At 37.6% G+C, this 22,900-nt stretch overlaps 1 protein-coding gene across 4 annotated transcripts in view; it reads right to left on the bottom strand.

Annotated features, from left to right (window-relative positions):
• Positions 1–8,483: 8,483 nt before the first annotated feature.
• Radx (RPA1 related single stranded DNA binding protein, X-linked) overlaps positions 8,484–22,900 on the bottom strand; it is a 71,514-nt gene continuing 57,097 nt past the window's right edge. For all 4 annotated transcript variants that reach the window (XM_021153706.2, XM_021153704.2, XM_021153705.2 and 1 more), the window contains 3 exons: positions 18,301–18,591; positions 16,358–16,525; positions 8,484–8,605 (listed from right to left, as the gene is read on the bottom strand). In XM_021153706.2, coding sequence (XP_021009365.1) covers positions 8,484–8,605; positions 16,358–16,525; positions 18,301–18,591 — 581 coding nt within the window. The remainder of the gene's footprint in view (positions 8,606–16,357; positions 16,526–18,300; positions 18,592–22,900) is intronic.

Below are 22,900 nucleotides of genomic sequence, written 5' to 3' on the forward strand. Positions count from 1 at the left end.
CACAAGCTGTTCATAATTTCTCTTTGAATACTATCATGTTGATGTAAAGACAAAGAAAATTATAAGACTGAAAAACTATTACTGTTCCTGTGTTATTGTCCCAAATCAATTTTCTGACGGCCAATTATTAGTGATAAATTTAACATCAGCATTCAACATGCAGCATAATAACTTTCCAGAAAGTTAATTTGAACTTTTCTACCAGGAAGACTCATAAAAATCATTTAAACATTGACTCAAGCCAAACTAGCAAAATATGATAGAAGGCCGATTTTGATGATCTTAAAATACTACATTCTACCCACATTTTGCCTATGGACAAGTCACACTATCATGTGCCTTCAAGCCTACAAGTCTCCCATAGCATCTTGGGGCAGTGCTGCTGTCCTGAGGACGTTATCACTAAACTCTTAGATTAAATTTCTCTGGAGAAAGAAGGCGTAGGTTGATAACATTTCATCAGGAGGGCAGAACATGAGGTTCTACCCCACCGTGCTGTTGGGTACTGACAAAGTAGTGCATGTTCCAGTAAATCACCTTTATTCGTGCTCATCTGTGCAATCTGAATTCAATGTGTCACATGCAAAATAAGGCATGAAGTTGAAGGGGGACTTCTTAGAAAGAAGGAAGGCTGCAGAAAAAGTAGTAGAAAGGATGAGTGTGGGTCATGGGGGTTAAAATTACTAAAAATTAAAATTATTACCAAAACTATGCATGTATGTGTGTATGTATGTGTGTACCATTACAATAAAAACAGGTAGTAGTAAAAGATTTTAATGCTTATTTTTCAGGATAGTGAGCTGTTATACCTGGTATTTTAATAAAGAACATAAGATGTTCTTAATAAAAAGCCACATTTTTTAGAAACAAAAAGGTATAACTCAATGACATTATCAGTGTTCTAATAATGATACTAACAAACCAAAGGACTCATAGAATTTGCTGGGCCCATTAGTTTGCAAATGTTACAAATAAGGAAACTGAGGTCAACCTGTTTAACTATATTTCCTCAAGATCCCACAAGGGACTTAGGAACAGAGCACTGGCTAGATTTAAAGCTCCTTAATCGCGCGCGCGCGCGCGCACACACACACACACACACACACACACACACACACACACACAGAGAGAGAGAGAGAGAGAGACAGAGACAGAGAGAGACAGAGACAGAGACAGAAAGAGACACAGACCAAGAGACAGAGACAGGGGCAGGGATGGAGAAACAGAGAAACAAAGAAGAGACAGAGAGAGAGGGACAGGGACAGAGAGACAAACAAGAGATACAGAGAGAGAAAGAGAGAAAACAACAGAGAGACAGAATATAAAGGCAAGTAGAAAGTTCAAGCTAGAGGTATTCAATATACTATGAGAATGAATGACTTAGATTTTTTTTTTTATCTTGGTGGGTTTTTTTCTCTGTGTGTAGATACAACACAAACTCAAATATAATCTCAAATCATTAAAACCATCACACAGACCCCAAATGTAATTTTACCTATTTTTAAGAATTTTCCCCTTTCAGCAAAATCTTGCTAGTGTATGCAATGGTGTCAGCGTTTGGAAGCTGATTATGGGATGGATCCCTTTTAGATGGTCCATCCTTTCTTCACAGCTCCAAACTTTATCTCTGTACCTCTTTCTGCTGAAAGGACCCAGATATAGCTGTCTCTTGTGAGACAATGCCGGGGCCTAGCAAACACAGAAGTGGATGCTCACAGTCAGCTATTGGATGGATCACAGGGCCCCCAATGGAGGAGCCAGAGAAAGTACCCAAGGAGCTAAAGGGAACTGCAACCCTATAGGTGGATCATTATTATGAACTAACCAGTACCCCAGAGCTCTTGACTCTAGCTGCATTTGTATCAAAAGATGGCCTAGTCGGCCATCACTGGAAAGAGAGGCCCATTGGACTTGCCAACTTTATATGCCCCAGTACAGGGGAATGCCAGGGCCAAGGGGTGGGGGTGGGTGGGTGGGGGACTGGGGGGGGAGTGTATTGGGGACTTTTTGGATAGCATTGGAAATGTAATTGAGGAAAATACCTAATAAACAAAATTAAAAAAAAAAAAGAATTTTCCCCAAGTGAGCTCTACTAAAACCAACTCACCACTGAAACAAGAATGTCTAGTTAATATGCATTTCATCTCTCATCAATTAATCTACATAATCTTTGGTACTCATGATCATGAGAGAAAGAAGAAACAGTCAGTGCATCTGAAAAGACAACCAGTAAAACAGCAGACTAAAAATCACAAAATGACTTCAGAAAAATTGCCATGCAAAAACAAACAAAAATAAATGACATCATTCATCATGACCAAGTAGGCTTCATTCCAGGGATGCAGGGATGGTTTAATATATGGAAATCCATCAACATAATTAACTATATAAACAAACTCAAAGACAAAAACCACATGATCATCTCGTTAGATGTGGAGAAAGCACTTGACAAAATCCAACACCCATTCATAATAAAAGACTTGGAAAGATCAGGAATTCAAGGCCCATACCTAAACATAATAAAAGCAATCTACAGCAAACCAGAAGGCAACATCAAACTAAATGGAGAGAAGCTGGAAGCAATCCCACTAAAATCAGGGACTAGACAAGGCTGCCCACTTTCTCCCTACCTATTCAATATAGTGCTTGAAGTCCTAGCCAGAGCAATTCGACAACAAAAGGAGATCAAGGGGATACAAATTGAAAAGGAAGAAGTCAAAATATCATTATTTGCAGATGATATGATAGTATATATAAGTGATCCTAAAAATTCCACCAGAGAACTCCTAAACCTGATAAACAGCTTCAGTGAAGTAGCTGGGTATAAAATTAACTCAAACAAATCAATGGGCTTTCTCTACACAAAGGATAGACAGGATTAGAAAGAATTTAGGGAAACAACACCTTTCACAATAGTCACAAATAATATAAAATACCTTGGCGTGACTCTAACTAAGGAACTGAAAGATCTATATGATAAGAACTTCAAGTCTCTGAAGAAAGAAATTGAAGAAGATCTCAGAAGATGGAAAGATCTCCCATGCTCATGGCTTGGCAGGATTAATATAGTAAAAATGGCAATCTTGCCAAAAGCAATCTACAGATTCAATGCAATCCCCATCAAAATTCCAACTCAATTAGTCAACGAACTAGAAAGGGCAATTTGCAAATCCATCTGGAATAACAAAAAACCTAGTATAGCAAAAACTATACTCAACAATAAAAGAACCTCTGGTGGAATCACCATTCCTGAACTAAAGCTGTACTACAGAGCAATTGTGATAAAAACTGCATGGTATTGGTACAGCAACAGACAGGTAGATCAATGGAATAGAATTGAAGACCCAGAAATGAATCCACTCACCTATGGACACTTGATCTTTGACAAGGGAGCTAAAACCATCCAGTGGAAAAAAGACAGCATTTTCAACAAATGGTCCTAGCACAACTGGTGGTTACCATGTAGAAGAATGCGAATTGATCCATTCTTATCAACTTGAACTAAGGTCAAGTCTAAGGAACTCCACATAAAACCAGGGACACTGAAACTTACTGAGGAGAAAGTAGGGAAAAGCCTCGAAGATATGGGCACAGGGGAAAAATTCCTGAACAGAACAGCAATGGTTGTGCTGTAAGATCGAGAATTGACAAATGGGACCTCATAAAATTGCAAAGATTTTGTAAGGCAAAAAGACACTGTCAATAAGACAAAAAGGATACCAACAGATTGGGAAAGAATCTTTACCAATCGTAAATTAGATGGGGGACTAATATCCAATATATATAAAGAACTCAAGAATATGGACTCCAGAAAATCAAATAGACCTATTAAAAAAAGGGGCACCGAGCTACAGAATTCTCAACTGTGGAATACAGAATGGCAGAGAAGCACCTGAAGAAATGTGCAACATCCTTAAACATCAGGGAAATGCAAATCAAAACAACCCTGAGATTTCACCTCACACCAGTCAGAATGGCTAAGATCAAAAATTCAGGTGACAGCAGATGCTGGCGAGGATGTGGAGAAAGAGGAACACTCCTCCATTGTTGGTGGGATTGCAAGCTTGTACAACCACTCTGGAAATCAGTCTGGCGGTTCCTCAGAAAATTGGACATAGTACTACCAGAGGATCCAGCAATACCTCTCCTGGGCATATATCCAGAAGATGTCCCAACCAGTAAGAAGGACACATGCTCCCCTATGTTCATAGCAGCCTTATTTATACTAGCCAGAAGCTGGAAAGAACCCAGATGTCCCTCAATAGAGGAATGGATACAGAAAATGTGGTACATTTACACAATGGAGTACTACCCAGCAATTAAAAACAATGAATTCATGAAATTCCTAGACAAACATATGATTCTGGAGGATATCATCCTGAGTGAGGTAACCCAATCACAAAAGAACACACATGATATGCACTCACTGATAAGTGGATATTAGCCCAGAAACTTAGAATTTCCAAGATACAACTTGCAAAACACATGAAACTCAAGAAGAAGGAAGACTGATGTGTGGATACTTCGTGCCTTCTTAGAATGGGGAACAAAATACCTATGGAAGGAGTTACAGAGACAAAGTGTGGTGCAGAGACTGAAGGAAAGGCCATCCAGAGACTGCCCCACCTGGGGATCCATTTCATATACAGATACCAAGCCCAGACACTATTGCAGATGCCAACAAGTGCTTGCTGACAGGAGCCTGATATAGCTGTTTCCTGAGAGACTCTGCCAGTGCCTGGCAAATACAGAAGTGGATGCTCACAGTCATCTATTTGATGAAACACAGGGCCCCTAATGAAGTAGCTAGAGAAAGTACCCAAGGAGCTGAAGGGATCTGCAGTGCTATAGGAGGAACAAAGATATGAACTAACCAGTCCCCCCCCCCGAGCTGTCTAGTTGGATATGTAGCAGAGGATGGCCTAGTCGGCCATCAGTGGGAGGAGAGGCCCTTGGTCTTGAGAAAATCATATGCCCCAGTACAGGGGAATGCCAGGGCCAGGAAGCAGGAGTGGGTGGGTTGGGGAGCAGGGAGGTGGGTGGGGAGGGTATAGGGGGCTTTGGGGATAGCATTTGAAATGTAAATGAACAAAATACCTAATAAAAAAAGCTCAAAAATGGCATTTTAAGGATGGAAGAACGTCTCTGCTAACTATACATCTAGCAGAGAATCAATATTTAAGATAAATAAAGAACTGCAAATTAAACACCAAAAAGCCAAAGCAACAAACCCATGCATTAGTTAATAATCTGGATAGTTAGTTCTCAAAATAAGAAACAGACATGGAAAATAAATGCTCAAGAATTTTTGACGGACCTCAGCCATCAAGAAAATGTAAATTAAAACTATTGGGAGATTCCAGCTCTCCCAGCCCTAATGGCTTCCATCAAGAAGACAAATGACAATGAATAGTGGCAAGGATGTAAAACAAGTGGAACCTTTACTTACTAGTAGTAAGAATGTAATTCTTGTGTGCCCAGCATGGAAGTAAGTCTTGCCTTCTCAAAGCAATAAAAATAGAATGATCATGACCCACATATAATACTCTAGGGTATACATTCAAAGATACTTGCACAGCCTGGCTTAGTGCTGCACTATTCATAGTAGCCAGCAAATGGAACCATCTTAGGTATCTCTTAATGGATGAATGAAGAACGAAAATGTGGTCCATACATACAACAAAGTTTACACAGCCATGGAGAAAAATAAAATTCTGACACTTTCAGGAAAATGAATGCACCTGGAAATTATTAAACAAATATACTAAATGCAGAAAAATACCACGATTATTCTTACATGTACAACCAGTATTTACAATTGTGTGTGTGTGTGTGTGTGTGTGTGTGTGTGTGTGTGTGTGTGTGTGTGATGAAACTGAAAGGGAATCATGAGATGTAGGACAAGATCTTAAGGGAGGTAGAATTGAGAAATAATGGAGGATATAGCAAAGAAGATGGAACAGCGTGAAGGAATTAGCAGGAAGGTAGCAGGAGGTAGAAGGAAGAGCTGTGGGGAAAGGAGAACGAGTGAGAACAAATGAGAAGATGTCACAAGGAAACCCATGATCCTGCATGCTCAACTAAAGATCAATTTAAAAGAAAAGATAATAATTTGGTTATACTTGTTAGTCCATAACAATACTGGTCATCATCACCAAATATGAATTTCAAAGTTCTTTAAAACCCTTTTCTATATATGAGCAAAATAAATTAGGATCAGTCCAACAAAAATTTAAAAAAATATACTTGGTAGAGGGCTGGAGAGATATCTCAATATGAAGAGTGAGCACTGTGACTCCAATGTAAGAAATTTGATGTTCTCTTCTGGACTCTACATGTGCAGGTTGCTTTACTAACATGTGCCCATACCTCCTACTCCCATATAATTAAAAAATAAAAATAAAGTATAAATATATATTTGGCAGACAGCATGTTTTCAAATTAGGACTTCAATATTGTACCCAAGTAATTTTAATGTCTCTATCTCATGTGCTATTCAGAAATAGAAATTATGGTGAGACTATGGTCCTTAAATACTATGGTATTTTGTCATTTATCAACTGACTTGTTTCTTGGAAGATGGCCTCATGTTAGTATATTTGAAATTAATATTCTCCTGATGGCAGTTAGCTACTTTCCTTGGGAAACAGCCACTGTAAATGTGTACCTTCTGCAACAACTAAAAGTGGGACAATGGGTGCTTAACTCTGAAATTAAACAGATGCATTTCTAGAATATAAATTTCTCAATTACAAAAGATGCTATTTTATGTGTATTGATGTTTGCCCACATATTTGTATGTGTATCACATGCATGTCTAGTACCGACAGAGATCAGAAGATGGGGCGTAGATACTCTGGAAGTGGATTGACAGAGGGTTGTGAATGAACAGGCAAGTGCCGGGACTTCTGCAAGAGTCACAAGTGTTCTCAGCCACAGAGTCACTTCTCCAGCCCTATAGCCCCTTTCTAAGAGAAGTTGTTTAAGGTGGTCACCTGCTCAGAGGAGAAGAGGAGGGGGTATGGGGGAAAGGGTTCTGACAGGGGGTGACTGGGAGGGGGAGCACTGAGTGGGATGTAAAGTGAATAAGTAAAAAAGTAAAATAAAAAAACTCAAAAAATTGGAAAAGTTATTTTCTATTCAATATAAGAACAGACATCATACTTGTGCACAGCTTCTCTATCTTTGCCTGTGGTTTTCAGTTAACATTTTCCCATTATGGATGTGGCTCTAACATTAAATTGCCCCTTTAAAATTGTAATAAGTTAACCCCAAACCCCAAATCCCATTTGAAAACAACAGTATTCAAACCTGCATGTGAAAATCATCTTGGATCACTTTCAAGCACAGATATAGCCTTTCAGTATAGAGGACACACATGAACCATGTTCAAAATGAGACAGGAGACCAAAAGACTTACTGCATTTTATCGTATTTAATAACACTTTGAAACTAGTAACACACAAATTCACAGTTTTAATTAACCATTTAATATAGTTACAAAGAAACCTGAACATCTTTATAAACAAAATACAGTACACCTTTAAGTTCTTAGGCTGCTCACCACATTAAAACTGTACAGCACATGACATCACAAAATTATAGGGTTATATGGAAATCTTGTTTCCTCATAGATTTTCTTATACCTCAAGTACAATCAGACCTGTCTTTATAAATGTAGAGTGACTATTGACCTTGAAAACACAGTATAGTAAGTAGAGAACCAGACTGAAACAAATTCCCTCAGTTACCTTTCTTTACTTTTAATACAAGCACTTCAGATATTAATGTGAGATAAAATTTCATAGTCTAAATTCACATTACATATACTGAAATTACCAATGAACACCATATGAATGTAGTAGATATACTGTAGCCTCTGAACTTAACATTACACACTGGTCAAAACACTTAAAACTTCAAGGCATTGGAAATCACAATAAAGGGTTGAAAACATTTTATTACAGTTCAGCATATTCACATAGCAAATGCAGGGAGACTGGGGCAATTGGATCACTACAATCCATTTGTGTGTGGACATGACAGGAACTACCCGGATTACAAGAAATGTAGGTGTTCACTTTAGGAGACTATTAACTTAGACTTTGAATTTGCAATGCAAGATTCATCACTGTATGTGAATAAAATCAGAAAGCTGTTAAATTGTGTAAGCCAAGACACACTGGAATAAAAAATACCCTTTGCAAAAGGAACTGTAAAACATAAATTGTTACAAGTTAAAATAATAGTCACATACAAGTGAAATAATTTTTGACACATAAAAATTGACTTGATGACTTTTTTTTTTTCAAAATGAATCTAATATGAAGTGAGAGCGCCAAATACAAGATGAACTGAAAACCACTTAACTTTCCAGGTCATGTAATATTCTGATGAAAATACCAAGAAAATTAACAAATTCTCTCTAAAGCAGTGTATTGCATATAACCTGTAACTGCTTTCTCTATTAATCTTTAAGAAGCCTATTCTGGAGTATAAATTTTCTGCAAACAGACTTCCACTTTATTGTTACCCAAATTACAGATATCCAAGATACCAATGATGTGGACTCTATCCAGGTCAGCTGCTGCCTTTACAATATCACCTAAAAGTGCAAAAACAGATGGTAAGTATTGTAAAATAGTTAAATATTTCCTTGGATTTAGAATCATACAAAGTGATGATTGTTTCCCTTATAGTATTAATGGTGTCCTTACACTTTTTAGTTCATTACATGTATTTACCCAATTTCTCCAGACAGAGAACATGCCTATAGATACCGCCTATAGATACAGTAGTTCTTATATACATCTCTGAGAATATTTGGGTTTCTTTCTTTTTATGGGTGAAGTAAAGCAAACAATCAATGTATCTTATGAATTTTGATTTCATTTATATGCATGTTTATAGGTAAATATGCATGTTGCTAGGGATTCTTTCAAAGTATATTTTTTCAGAACTAACACAGCTTAGTATATTCTCATGAACTTTTATGAAAAAGTCGTATCACTTCAAAAGGCATAGCAGGAGATTTCAGATCTCTGTCTTTCTAAGCATGCATATAATTTGTATATAATTTGGCAAAATTCTCAGAGTCCATATATACACAATTGCAGAACTTAGAAAAATATTTAGAACAATCAGGACAAAGATTCACGAAGAAAGAAATTATTGGCTTGTGCTCTGAGTGTACTTGGGAGCATTAAACCGCCTGCTTACCACCATTCACACTCCAGATGACTAGCAACCATAAGCAGAGAAGTTCTCATCCCTGGATGAGTTTGCTAGACTAAAGAGACCAGTGCAGAATTTATCCTCACTGATGCCATTGTGTTTTGCTCTCTCTGAAAGCTACCTCAACGACAGACATATAGCTTGCTTTTGTTCTACCCAGTTTCGTGTGATCTCATAGCTCATGGCCTTCCAACAGAGGTTTTTCTTAAAAGCATGTAATATAAAGTATTGGTGATACACGTGCCGTTAGAACGAGCAATAGACTGAATATCCAGGGTGGCAAGAAGTTGAGAAGTGTGATATATAAGGGAACAAGTTCCTTTACATGATCTTGTGTAAGACAACCAGACACACACCCAGGGCTTTGCCACATGGCCTGAGAAGGCCTCAGAAGACTATGATCATCCACTTGTGGCAGACTTCAGGAGGAAGTAAAGTCCAAGGCAGCATTGCAAATGACCTGGTTACATGATGAAGTATTGTGGCACAAAGCCAATTTGAAAACTTTAGGGAGAAATCGTTTGCTTTCCTTTCTTCCATTTTTGACTCTCATATTTGATCGAAGCTATCAAAACACTAGGCAACTACTATTAAGGTAAACAGAAAACAGAATTCAGTGACAATAGTTTTAAATACAAACTAATAAAAGCACTGAGAAATAACAATCAGCGTTACATGGTGATTCAATCCACACATATGGCCTCGTGGTGTGTGCTTCTCGCTTTTTATGCTACAAATACTGTACTAAAGTCCAGGGACTTCATTTGTTTTTGTTTGTGTTTCATTCTTTATTTAATTAAAGCACACAAACATGCCAAAGACAATCAAATGAGCCTTAGATGGGATATATAAAAGCTCAAGCTTCAATATCTCAACAGCCTCCTCTGCCAGACATATAAATAAAAAACACCCTAATGAATGAATTGAATTTGTGAAAAAACAATGAGTATGGCCAATAAATGCTAATACTATATAATTATCTTCTTTAAGTGTGAAGGACATTAATCCAAATACTTTGAAAATTTTCTAAGATCTTTATATTTGGTGCTAACTGAAACAAACCAAAGCTATCATATAGTGACTTTTAAAATAGATTTACATACCATCTATAACATAAAACTGAAGAGTTCTCTCTGGCTGACTTCATCAGTTATCTTATACTTTGAGTAAATAACAAGTTACTCTCAAATTTGCATATCTAGTATGTATATCATAGACTGTCCTACAGATGAAATAGATATGAAGCTCTTAGAGTGGTCACTAACACACAGAAGCCACTAAAATAGCAGCATTAAGTTTTTTATTAAAGAAAACCCTTCTATTATAAAATTAAGATATTAACTATGTCACAGAAGTCTTTTGGAAAAAGACTATAGGATTTTACTTATTAAAAAGGACTTTTATAAATTTGCTTGAAGTTGTTAGACATGATAAAGGAAGCCCTATGTGTTCCCAGTGCTTCCTATTCTTGGTCACAAGGAAAGAGAAAGCATCCTGGTCTTTGTAGTTTAGTGGTATCATGTTCACAGTTCTGGCAAATGGGAATATGAGTTGGAGTGATACATCATTTCTTGTCCAAAGTAAATAAAAACGAATTTGTCTCCTATTTTTTTCTTTGCCTTCACAACTCTAGAAGCCATTTGCTCCTGCTGTGTTAGCAACAAGGAAGCAAGCGGGGTTCATGAGAAGGGAGTTACTGACTGATTGCACAACACTTGAGCAAGAAAGAAGCTGTAATTGTGCTCAGTCACTGTGACTTAGAGCTGCTTTGTAACTGCGCCACAGTTCAACCTACAGTATAATGCAGTGCAGTGTTTCTTGTTTTTGAAATCAATATGGGGGACCCTGACTACCCAGAGAATCATTTTTCTCTTTTTTTAAATTTTTATTAGATATTTTCTTTATTTACATTTCAAATGTTATCCCATTTCCTAGTATTATGCTACAGATATGTTCAATAGATACATTAACATCATATTTTCAAGTGGGTATATAGGTGTATATATGTATATCCAACTTTATGATTAAGATGATACCAAGATTTCATATTAGCAAGTTTTGTTAAATGATGTGTGATAAATGGTTGATCATTTGTAAAATATATGTTAAATCATTACTTTACCCTCCACATGAATTCTAAATGGATTAAAATTTTAAACTGTAAGAACAAAGTTGTATTAATGATACTTATTCCATAAAAAAATTAAGAGATAAGCAAAGTACTTGAATAGAAAGTTCTCCAGAGACATACATGTTCTCCATATATCCATGAAAAGATGCTCAAATCATTAGTCATAGGGAGAAATGCAGAACTAAACTCACAAGAGTACCATTTCTTATGCATTCGTACAGCTCTAAACAAAACAGAACACAACAAAATTGGGGTATGTGGGGAAGGTCTGATTACTTGAGTTTGATCCCTGGAATCAACAAAGTAGGAGAAAACGAACTCGTTCAAGTCATCCTCTGACCCTCACATATATACTATGGCACAGATGGCATGTGCCATAGTGAATGTGCATGTGCTCATGCCATGACATTAAAAAAAATAAATGTGTAATTATTTACAATAGAAAACAGTTTGGCCTGTTCCTTAAAACCTTACACAAAAGAATACCATTTAAAATCTGAAACTGACAGGGGTGGGAAAGTAGGGGGCATCTCCAGTAAAAGACAGAGACTTGGACTAGGGAGCTGTCCAAGAATAAATGGGGATGGCATTGGGGATATAGATCCTGAAGAGGCCACCTCCTTTAGCCAGGTAGGAACCTCAATGAAGCGACAAGGATTCCAACCCACCCACAAAACTTTTGACTCCAAATTTATCCTGTCTATAAGAAATGCAGGGATGGGGGGGGTGGAGCAGAGATTGAGGGAAAGATCAGTCAATAACTTGAGACCCATCCCATGGGCAGCACCAATCCCTGACATTATTAATGGTTCTCTGTTATGCTTGTAGTCAGGAGCCTAGCATGGCTCTCCTCTGAGAGGCTTCGCTCAGCAGCCAACTTACACAGATGCAGACACCCACAGACAAACAGTGGATGGAGCTTGCAGACTGTTATGGAGGAATAGGAGGAAGGATTGTTGCCTGAAGGGGATAGGAAACTCCACAGGAAGACCAACAGAGTCAACTAACCTGAACCCTTGGGGCTCTTCAGAGACTGAACCACCAACCAAAGAACATACACAGGCTGGACCTAGGCCTCCCCACACATATGCAGCAGATGTGCAGTTTGGTCTTCATGTGGGTTCCACAACTATAGTGGGGGCTTTAACAAATTTTGTTGCCTGTCAGTGGGACATGTTCTTCTAGCTGGGCTGTCTTGTCTGGCCTCAGGGGGAGAGGATGCACCTAGCCTCACAGATACTTGATGTGCCAGGATAGGGTGACATCCAGGGGCTCATGGGCTCAGAGGAGAAGGAGATAGGGGGTGGGGGGAAGGACTAAGGATGGAGTGAGCAGGATATAAAGTGAATGAGTAAAAATAAAATTAAAGCTGTGAGTGGTGGCGCATGCCTTTGATCCCAGCACTTGGGAGGCAAAGGCAGGCAAACTTCTGAGTTCGAGGCTAGCCTAGTCTACAGAGTGAGTTCCAGGACAGCTTGGGCTACACAGAGAAACCCTGTATCGAAAAAACAAAAAAAAAATAAATTAAAAAGAATACCATATAATTCAGTAATTCTATTTGAATCTATGGATTCAAAAACACGCATATATATGTATATATGTGTGTGTGTGTGTGTGTGTGTGTGTGTGTGTGTGTGTGTGTTTGTAGCAGAATTATTTACAATATCCAAAGTTGGAGATAAGCTAAATTTCTAGAAATTTAACAGATGAATGGATAAACAAAATGTGATATATTATACAATGAGAAATCATTCAGCCATAAAATGAATGAAATATTGATACATATTCTAACATGGATGAACCCTGAAAGTGTTATACTAAGTCAAACAAACCAGATATACTGGGGAAAATATTGTATGATTTCATTTGAATGAAATCTCTATAATAGGCAAATGCATAGAGAAAGTAAACTAGTTACTAAGTGGTGGGGAGAAGAGGAAATGCGAATTACTGCTTAAATTTCTGGCATTTGATCATAATAAAAATATCTATGTGAAGAAAGAGAAGACTATAAAAGTATCTCCAAAACAATGAATTGGTATATGTATGTACATGTGCATATGTGTGCATGTGTCTGTAGAGTCTCCAGAGGTCAACCTTAGGTGTCTTTCCTCTTGAGCCAAAATACGTTGTGAGGTTCTCTCACTGGAGCCTGGTACTTGCTGACGAAGTACCCAGGGATCTGCCTGTCTCTGCCTCTGTCACCAAGCCCATATTTTACATGGATGCCAGTGATCTGAACTCAAGTCCTCATGCTTGCAGGGCCAGCACTTTACGGAAGAGCCATCTCCCTGAGTCAATAGTGTAGTTTTATACTTTGGAACCAGTGATACCTTTAAATATGACATAAAATGAAGAACCACAAATCATGATATACTTAATTACTTAAGAGTAAAATTACTTATATATCAATGCAAGCCTCCCTTTGAATAAATGTCAAACCGGGTAAAAAGTAATTTTAATATATAACAAAGGGTATTTTAAAAAGTCTTTTTTTTTAAATGAGGGGTATTTTTTTCAACGTGAAAAAACAACCCCAGTTAATAATAAAATGAATAACATTCATAGGAAAAAGTTTTTTTTTTTTACATGCTAGCAAGTGAGGTTTCTAGAAAAGACAAAAATAAATGATTGGCTAACAAGGATTTTTAAGTTTTAAAATAAAGACATATTGTGCTAGTGAGTTGGTTCAGTGGGCAAAGTGCTTGCTTTCAAGTCTGCTCACTTGTGCTTTTTCCTGGAACCAAAAGGTAGAAGGAGAGAACTGGCTGCTGCAAGTTGTCTTTAGGCTTCCACCTACTTGGCATGGAATGAGTCCCCTACAAATAAATCAATGTGTCAAAAATAACTAAGAAGAATAAAGGAAAATAATGTGTTACTTTTGGCCCAAGGGTTGGCAAAATATCAGCAAGCCCAGTAATACCTAGGGTTCACAAAGGTGTGAGTGAAATATCACCCTTGCTTTGGTGCCAAATAAATTAATATAGCCATTTGGAGGACAACTTTACAATATTTACTACAGTTTTCAATGGATTTATCTTTTGAGTCACTGACTTCTTGGAATTGATGTTACAGATGTAGTTGTATAATTATACAAAGATTTCATGTCTACACACAAACACACACACACACACACTTGCATACTTGGTGCAGTATTATTTAGCAACAGAAAAATAATTTGAAAACAAACTATTGAGACAAGATCTCTAGAACTGTCTGGCCTAAAATTTGCTATATAGACAGGCTGGTCTCAAAGTCACAGAGATCCTCGAACCTTAGCCTTCTGAGTTTTGGGGTAAAAGGTATTAACCAACGTGACTTGACTGGTTGGAACCGGTCTTAAAAAACTCTTCAATACGGGATCATTAGTGGAGTATTTTCTTGTTTCTGAAAAGAATGAAATAGCTCTTTGCTATACAAGTTTGAAAAATGCCCAACGTGTGTTATAGGGGGAAAAGCTGATTATAAAAGTGTATCTATAGAATATAATTTATATGCATTTATTCGATAGAATTTGTAATTAGTATATGCTGTTGAATAAAAACATGTTATAAAGAAGTAAGAAAGGTTGAACCTGGGAAGACCTGAGGGAAACTTTCACTTTTACCCAGGATTTTTCTGTAGTTGTTAAAAAATTTAAATTAAAAAAAATAATAATTCATATGCACAGCTTTTGCACTTAAAAAGAAAACAACGTCTAGTGTTTAAAAGATGACACCAGTGTTATCCCATGGACCACTGTTTTATATCACCAAGCCTATTTTGATTTCTCATGCTAGAATTGTGAAAGTAATGGAAAAGTTTGGAATCAGGCAAACTTTCTGATTCAAATTAGAGCTCTGTTATTCATGCTGGTGAGACACTGATTTTCAATGTACTTTGCCTGTGAATAGGGGATAGCAGTGTTCACATTGACAGGGTCTCTATGAGGATTTGTTGAAAGGCCAGGCATTGTGATCAGCACAGAGTTAATGCTGTCATTATTATTACTGCTGTGTCCTAAAAGTGTGCTATTCCACTGACAATGAATCACTTTGCTTTAGTTACTACCTTGCTTTTCTCCTTTAGTGATCTGTGTCCTTCATGTCCAAATATTAACTAGTTGGCAGACTGGTACCAGGTATTTCTCATGTGACCACGCTAATGGTGCCTGGAAGAATACTCGCACCAGCAATGAGCAGATAAGTGGGAACTCTGACCTACAATTGTATAAGAACTGCATGTGCATATACCAGAAAGCATGTGACAGGGTAGATGAGGTATGAAAGAAGAATATTAGTACAGAAATATTTCAAGAAGTTAAGACATTTAGGACCAGTGAGAGCCCAAGGAGTTGTGATACAGAACATGATATTGCAAGCTAATTAACAAATCATCTCTACATGGAAAATTTATGAATCTCATAAAATTCGATACTCAAACTCAGTTTGCACAATGAGGAATGTCAAGTTATATCATCAGGGAGCATCCATGCTCAAAAATCAACAGAGATTCTAGCGTTCCATCGGCTTAGAGGACCCACCAGAAACGTGCAATAAATGGCTTTCTTAAATGCTCTTTCAAATGCATTATCTTGTTGAGCTCAATGAAAACAACTACAAGCTTTATCACTTGCACAAGGAATAGAAACAGCAGAATGGACAAGACACCTATAATTGCAGAGTTCAACTTGGGTGTTTTAATTTGAGGCAATCATACAGGAAAGGATAAAGGACTAAAGGGAAACTTTACACTACTCCATGCACATGCTCTGTCAGTCTGATGAAGTAATTACAATTGTAAAATATTCTTTAGGTCTCACTGGAGTAGAAACAAGCTACTTAATTTACTTAAAAGCCACAGTCAAGTTTAAGTTCTAGGGGAATCCACATATCAAATGAGTTAAGGCAAAACCAAAAATTTGCCACTAGGAAAAGTTTAGGGTCATTTACAGTATTTTTAAAAACTAAACAAGCAAACAAACAAGCAAACAAACAAACAAACCACAGTCACCTGCAAGTGCCTTGGGATCGGGCAACCTTCCACTGCCAGGTGCTTCTGGTGGACACACACAGCTGAAATTCATGCAAGTCAAAAATGTATCGATTTGAGATGCTTGAACATCTTCTGGAGAGTACATAGGTAGAAATGCAACATCGATCGCAATCTCATGATTCAAACCTGTGAGAGAAAGACCACATGTTATTAAAAGTTCGGAGGCTTAACATATTTTGCTACTTTGAGTTTCCTGGTTTGATCTTACCTAACATGTGCCAAATAGTTTGAGCCCTGTGAAAACCTGTTGACATACTGGGAACTAAACTCAACTGCATGATGAGTTTTATATACTTTACCTCTGTATTATGTTAAACCATTAAAGAGCAGAATTTATGGATTATAAAATCAACGAAATATATTCATTTGTGGATTTATTTAGCCATGCCTCGTTGTTATAAGTGATTATATACAAGGACAAGGTAGAAATCAACTATCTCTGATGTATTTTCATATCTTTAGAAAATAAATCTAGATGAAGATAAAAACACATTTGCAACCATGTTAATTATATAATAACTTTACATGGTATATTTAGAGTTGAATTTGATTTGAATTAAAAACCCACTATTCCAATATTCAATGTTTGTTTTCTCTGAAACAAAAGTGGTTGAGAAATTCAGGAAACCTGGTATTTAAAAAAAAAGATTTATTTCATATATGTGGTTATACTGTCGCTGTCTTCAGACACAGTAGAAGACAGCATCAGATGACCATTACAGATGGTTGTGAGCCACCATGTGGTTGCTGGGATTTGAACTCAGGACCCCTGGAAGAGCAGTCAGTGCTCTTAATCACTGAGCTATCTCTCCAGCCCAGGAAAACTGATTTTTAATCATGGTCTTCTTTGTATTCAGCCTGAGTGTGCGACTTGAAGGCATGTAAAGCTTCCTATAGCTCTAAAACTAAATATGCAATCAAATAAAAGAATGCCCTTTTTCCACGCCAGAAAACTCAGGGAAAATTACTGCCAAATGGTGGGAAATTTGTTATCTCTATGGATCTAGTGATACCTTCATTCTATCCTTCTTTTAAAATCCATAAAAAGTTCATCCTTTGCCTCTAAACCATCTTTGAAAACAGGTAAGATAACATTTATATAAAAATAGCACACTTCTAACATTGATTCAATCTGGTGAGCAGTGTGACAAATTTGTGTTCCTTCTGCCCTATTCTTGCTTTTAGCTGACTCATAGCCAAAGCTAATAAAAAGTGACAACTACATATGAGTCAGCCGAGACGTACAGTCAATCTGTTTCAATCAATCTGTAGAGCACTAAAGGAAGAAAAACATTCAGTCCTGTGTTTCTCTATGACTCTTTGTTTCTATGGTTACTTTATGTGACGTATGGGAAATCTTGGCTTGACTTTTGTTTCCTGGCTATGAAACTAAGTTTGATAAAGGACCTGAAGAGATCAAGCACCACAGTCTAGTGAAGACCATCTGAAAATTAAATCTCTCATTGTCAGTGGATATTTATATGTTTTACTGCATGCATATTTACATGTGAGAGAGCAGGAAAGAAGGGGCGGAGGAGATAATAGTAAAAAAGTGTTGCTGGACAAAAGTTAGCATTGACACTATAGGAACAAAGATCAGCAGGCAGTAGTCAGTTTAGTCATGGGGAAAAAAAAAAAGCTTTGTTAGTTCCTACACTCACATCCTCCCAATTTTCAAAGGAAAATTGTCAGTGTTGAAAAGCCCACAATCTGAGCTTTATTTTATATCAGAATCAGTGCTCCCTTCGTTTAGTTTGAGCCAAACAGAAATTCCCCCCTTGGACTAGCTATATGGGAGAGGTTGCTTACATACTTTTAAAAAGCAACTTCTAACTCTATTTAAATATGAAAATACATTAAATCAATAGTGCTCAAGAAAAATAGACAAGAAGTTCACCTACCTAGAATGGTTACTTCAAAATGTCCAAGGCTTAGGGCGCTCTGAAATTCATCAAGTTTGGGGGGCTTTCCTTCTGGTGGTATGTATTTTGCAGGCTGAGAATTAAACTGCTGGGTGAGAAACTTTTCATGCTCCAAAATAAATTTCCGTGGAATACTTTCAGGATCCACGTGACCATAATGTAGGTGGTCTCTCAAGCTAAACTTCTTATCTCGCCACAGCCGGCTCTCCCATCTATCATTTATGATTCTTCTGGACTTCCCTGTGGCATAAGCAGTTGAACTTTCTCGACCTGTTCAAAACACAATGAGATAGGCACAATTGGCCCATAGACTGGCTGTATCGAGGCATTCACTCCATTAAAGAGGACAGATTAATGAGGAAGAGTTAAGCAGCTTTAGGAAACAATCACTAACAAAATGAAAGTCGAGTATCTAAAAGATAATTCTTATTAAAGTTGGGAAAGAGGGGGCTGGAGTGACAGCTTGGTTGGTCGAGGACAGTTGCTCTTGTAGAGGATACGGTTGAGCACTGCCATGGTGGCTCACAACTGTCCATAGCTCCAGTTCCAGGGGATTAAATACCCTTTTCTGACCTACGCATGTGCCAGGCACGCATGTGCTGCAGTCATACACGCAGGCAAAATAACCATCTACATATAATAAAGAAATCTTTTAAAATGTACAAAGAATTTTTTTTTAAAAAATCAGAAAGAATTAATGGATCATGTACTTTCCCCATTTGTTGGAATTATGGAGATTTGTAATTAAGTTTTTTTTAGTATGTCTACATTTTCCAAATGCTCTTAAATAAACATGTTTCATTTTTTTTAAATTTAAAATTACCTATCATGACTGCCCTCTGAAATACCCAACAAGCATCTAAGAGAGTCAGATGCAGATATTTGCACCCAACCAGTGGACAGAAGCAGCTGACCCCTGTGGTTGAATTAGGGAAAAGCTGGAAGAAGCTAAGGAGGAGAGCGACCCTGTAGGAGGACCAGCAGTCTCAATTAATCTGGACCCCTACGCGATCTCTCAGACACTGAGCCACCAACCAGGCAGCATACACCAGCTGATATGAGGCCCTGACACATATACAGAGGACTGCGGGTCTGGGTTCAGTCAGAGATGATGCACCTAACCCTGAAGAGACTGAAGGCCCCAGGGAGTTTAGAGGTTAGGTGGGATGGGGGTGGGACATCCTTGTGGAGACAGGGGCATGGGGAGGAGGTATGGGATGTGACACAGTCGGCAGGTAGATCGGGAGGGGAATAAAATCTGCAGTATTAAATAAATTAATACATACATACATACATAATCAAAAAATAAAGTGACTTTTATTTATTTTTGCATATTATCTTTATTTACATTTAAAATGGTGTCCCCTTTCCTAATTTCCCCTCTGAAAATCCGCTATCCCCTCGCCCTTCCCCTTGCTCCCCAACCCACCCACTCCTGCTTCCTGATCCTGGGATTTCCCTACACAGTGGCATAGAGCATTCACAGGACCAAGGGCCTCTCGTCCCATTGATGACTGACAAGGCCATCCTCTGCTACATATACAGCTGGAGCCATGAGTCCCACCATGTGTTTTCTTTGGTTGGTGGTTTAGTCCCTGGGAGCTTTGGGGGTGGGGGTCTGGTTGGTTCATATTGTTGTTCCTCCTATGGGGCTGCAAACCCTTTCATGTTTCTTTTACTTTATGTACAACCCAGTAAAATCAAATTCCTGACAACAGTAATATTCACGCATTTATTTATTGTTTGTGTCAGTTAGTCATGGCTCAGAATCTTGAGGGCATCTCAAGCAGGGCATTGTCCAGATTGAACAGCTCTGGAGCCATGTCTGTGAGAAATTACCATGACTAATAATTGATAGGTAATAGCTCAGGCCACTGTAGGCAGTGCAATTCCTGGGCTATAGGGTAGCTTGGCAAGCCAGAGGAAGCAAGCCAATAAGCATCATTCCTCTCTGGTTTCTTGCTTCAGTTCCTGTTTTCAGTTCCTGCCTTTGGCTTCCCTCCATGATGGATGGACTCTCAAATGTAAGCCAAACAAATCCTTTCTTCCCTCAAGTTGCTTTTAGTTGGTGTTTTATCACAGCAACAGAGAAGCACACTAAAATAGCTTGTATTTCAAAGCTTTATATAGTCCAAGATGGACTATTAACTCATTATGTAACTGAGGCTGGCCTTGAACCTCTGATCATTCTGCCTTGGGCTCCTGAGGGCTGGAGTTACAGGTAACTATAGAAATCACTCATTGATGGTAGAATTCAAGCCTAAAATAAAACTGTTATTTTTTGCTAAAAGTGATCTGAACAAATACAGTCTTTTTCTCTAATAACATTTCTCCTACAAAAAATATTACATTTAGTATGTCTGATACTCCTTTCACATACAAATAGCATATGGTAAAGAAAGAGGCAAATAAGTTGAGATGAAATATCTCAGGACTTGGGCTGGTAAAGTGGCTCTGTGGGTAAGGGAGCTTGCTGTGGTGTGAAGGGACAATCAACTCTCACAAATTGTCCTCTGAACTTTACATATATGCAAACACAATGAAATGCTTAAAAGAGGTCTCTATTCTTATTTTTATTTTAAGTTCTCTATGTGTATAACATATGCATGTGTGCATGCAGACACATGTGCATACAGGGTCAGAGGGTAATGTTGACTGATCTCCTATATTGCTTCCCACCTTAGTTTTTGAGACAGGTTCTTTAACTGAACATGAAACTTACTGATCATCTAGAGTGGCTGGCCAGCCACCCCCAGGTATGTGCCTGTTTCTGTGTCTGTGGCAGTTGAATTACAGGTATGTGTTTCTCTGTTTCTCTTTTTAAGTGGGTGTTAGGGATCTGAGCTCAGCCTGTCAGACTCACAGTACAAGTACTTTGATGAGGGAGTCATTTCCCTAGGACCTTATTTGCTATTAAGGAGCTAATTTATTATCTATGTACAATTCAACTGGTATGTTTAGAAACTAAATATAATATTATAAGTTATCCCTTCCACATCACAACATTCATTCAACAATTGTACCTAATATACATCAGACATGGTGCTAAAGAATTTGGTACAAAGAATATTTTGATTGAATAATACACCATTAGAAGTAAAGACACATACGTGCTAAAATAAGAACAACAACAACAAAAACAGAATTTTTTCTTTCTTTTTTTTTTTTTTTTCTGGGACAGGGTTTCTCTGTATAGCCCTGGCTGTCCTGGAACTCATTCTGTAGACCAGGCTGGCCTCGAACTCAGAAATCTGCCTGCCTCTGCCTCCCAAGTGCTGGGATTAAAGACGTGCGCCACCACGGCCGGCCAAAAAAAAAAAAAAAAAAAACAGATTTAAACATAAGACTCTCATGTTGTCATTTCTACAGTCGAAGGCAAGCTACTTAATGAGCAACTGTAATTTTAAGTTGCTTCTCTGAAGTGGCTTACATCCTGCTGTTGTTTCCTGTCCTAGCATAAGAAAGCACTGAAAGGCAGCGGCATGAGACATGTGACTTCGAGTTCCAGGTGTGCTATGATAACATTGTCTAAAAGAAAAAGGTGAGCAGCAACAAGCAACAATTAACTACTCAGGTGACCCAAACGTTATCGGACATTCCTACAGCATGAACAAGTCATATAGTATTTTGATCTTTTAAAAGTATCTCTTACATTATAAAAAGTTATAGTAATGAACTTGGTAGGAATAAGTCTCACACATACATAGACAAACACAAATTAACACACACACACACACATATACATGTGTGTACCCACAAAAAAAATGTATTACTAAAGACTAACAGGGTATACCGGGGTTTACATGTTTTATAAAATTTCCCCTCCAAACCTTGTTCTATATTTTTATCTTAGTAAACTCGGATTATAATTTCCTACTTGAATTATATGTTCCCAACAAATGAATATGAAATAAGTACAGGCAACAGTGGCAGTTACAGGTTGGGAATAACTACTTGTCAAAAGAAATTGGGAAAAAAAAATCTATTCATAGTTCAGGCTTTCCTAAAAATGAGATGAAGAATAAACTAGAACTATTTTATATACTTAGCTTGAACACTACTAGAATTATTATACAAAAGATATATTTGTTTATCTTATGAAAAAAAGAAAGACATGCCACTACACAAATTAATGTTATCAATGTGGACTGGAGAGATGGCTCAGTAGCTAAGAGCATGGGCTGCTCTTGAAGGGGACCCAGGTTTTGCTCCCGGAACCCACACAGTATCTTACAATTGTCTGTAATCTCAGCTCTAGGGGATCTGACACATACATGAAGACAAAACAACCATCCATATAAAATAAAAATATTTAAAAACAGTTATCCACAGTGATGGAATAGGAGATAGGGGGCATTATGAAAACCAAAATTCTTTAAATATATATTCTTTGGTATAGTTAACTTTGGAACTATGCTGACAATTAGCCAAATTATAAAGTGAGCATTATTTAAATATATTTAAAGAAATCAATCCCTAAGCAATAAAATACAAGAAATGAACTTTAATATCTACCTAGTTTACAACAGAACCATGCAGAAAGAAATGTTACAAGTTATCAAGCTATAACAGTAGGTAT

The sequence above is a fragment of the Mus caroli genome, unplaced genomic scaffold, assembly GCF_978045245.1.
Source record: "Mus caroli unplaced genomic scaffold, Mus_caroli_1 scaffold_5, whole genome shotgun sequence".
NCBI lineage: Eukaryota > Metazoa > Chordata > Mammalia > Rodentia > Muridae > Mus > Mus caroli.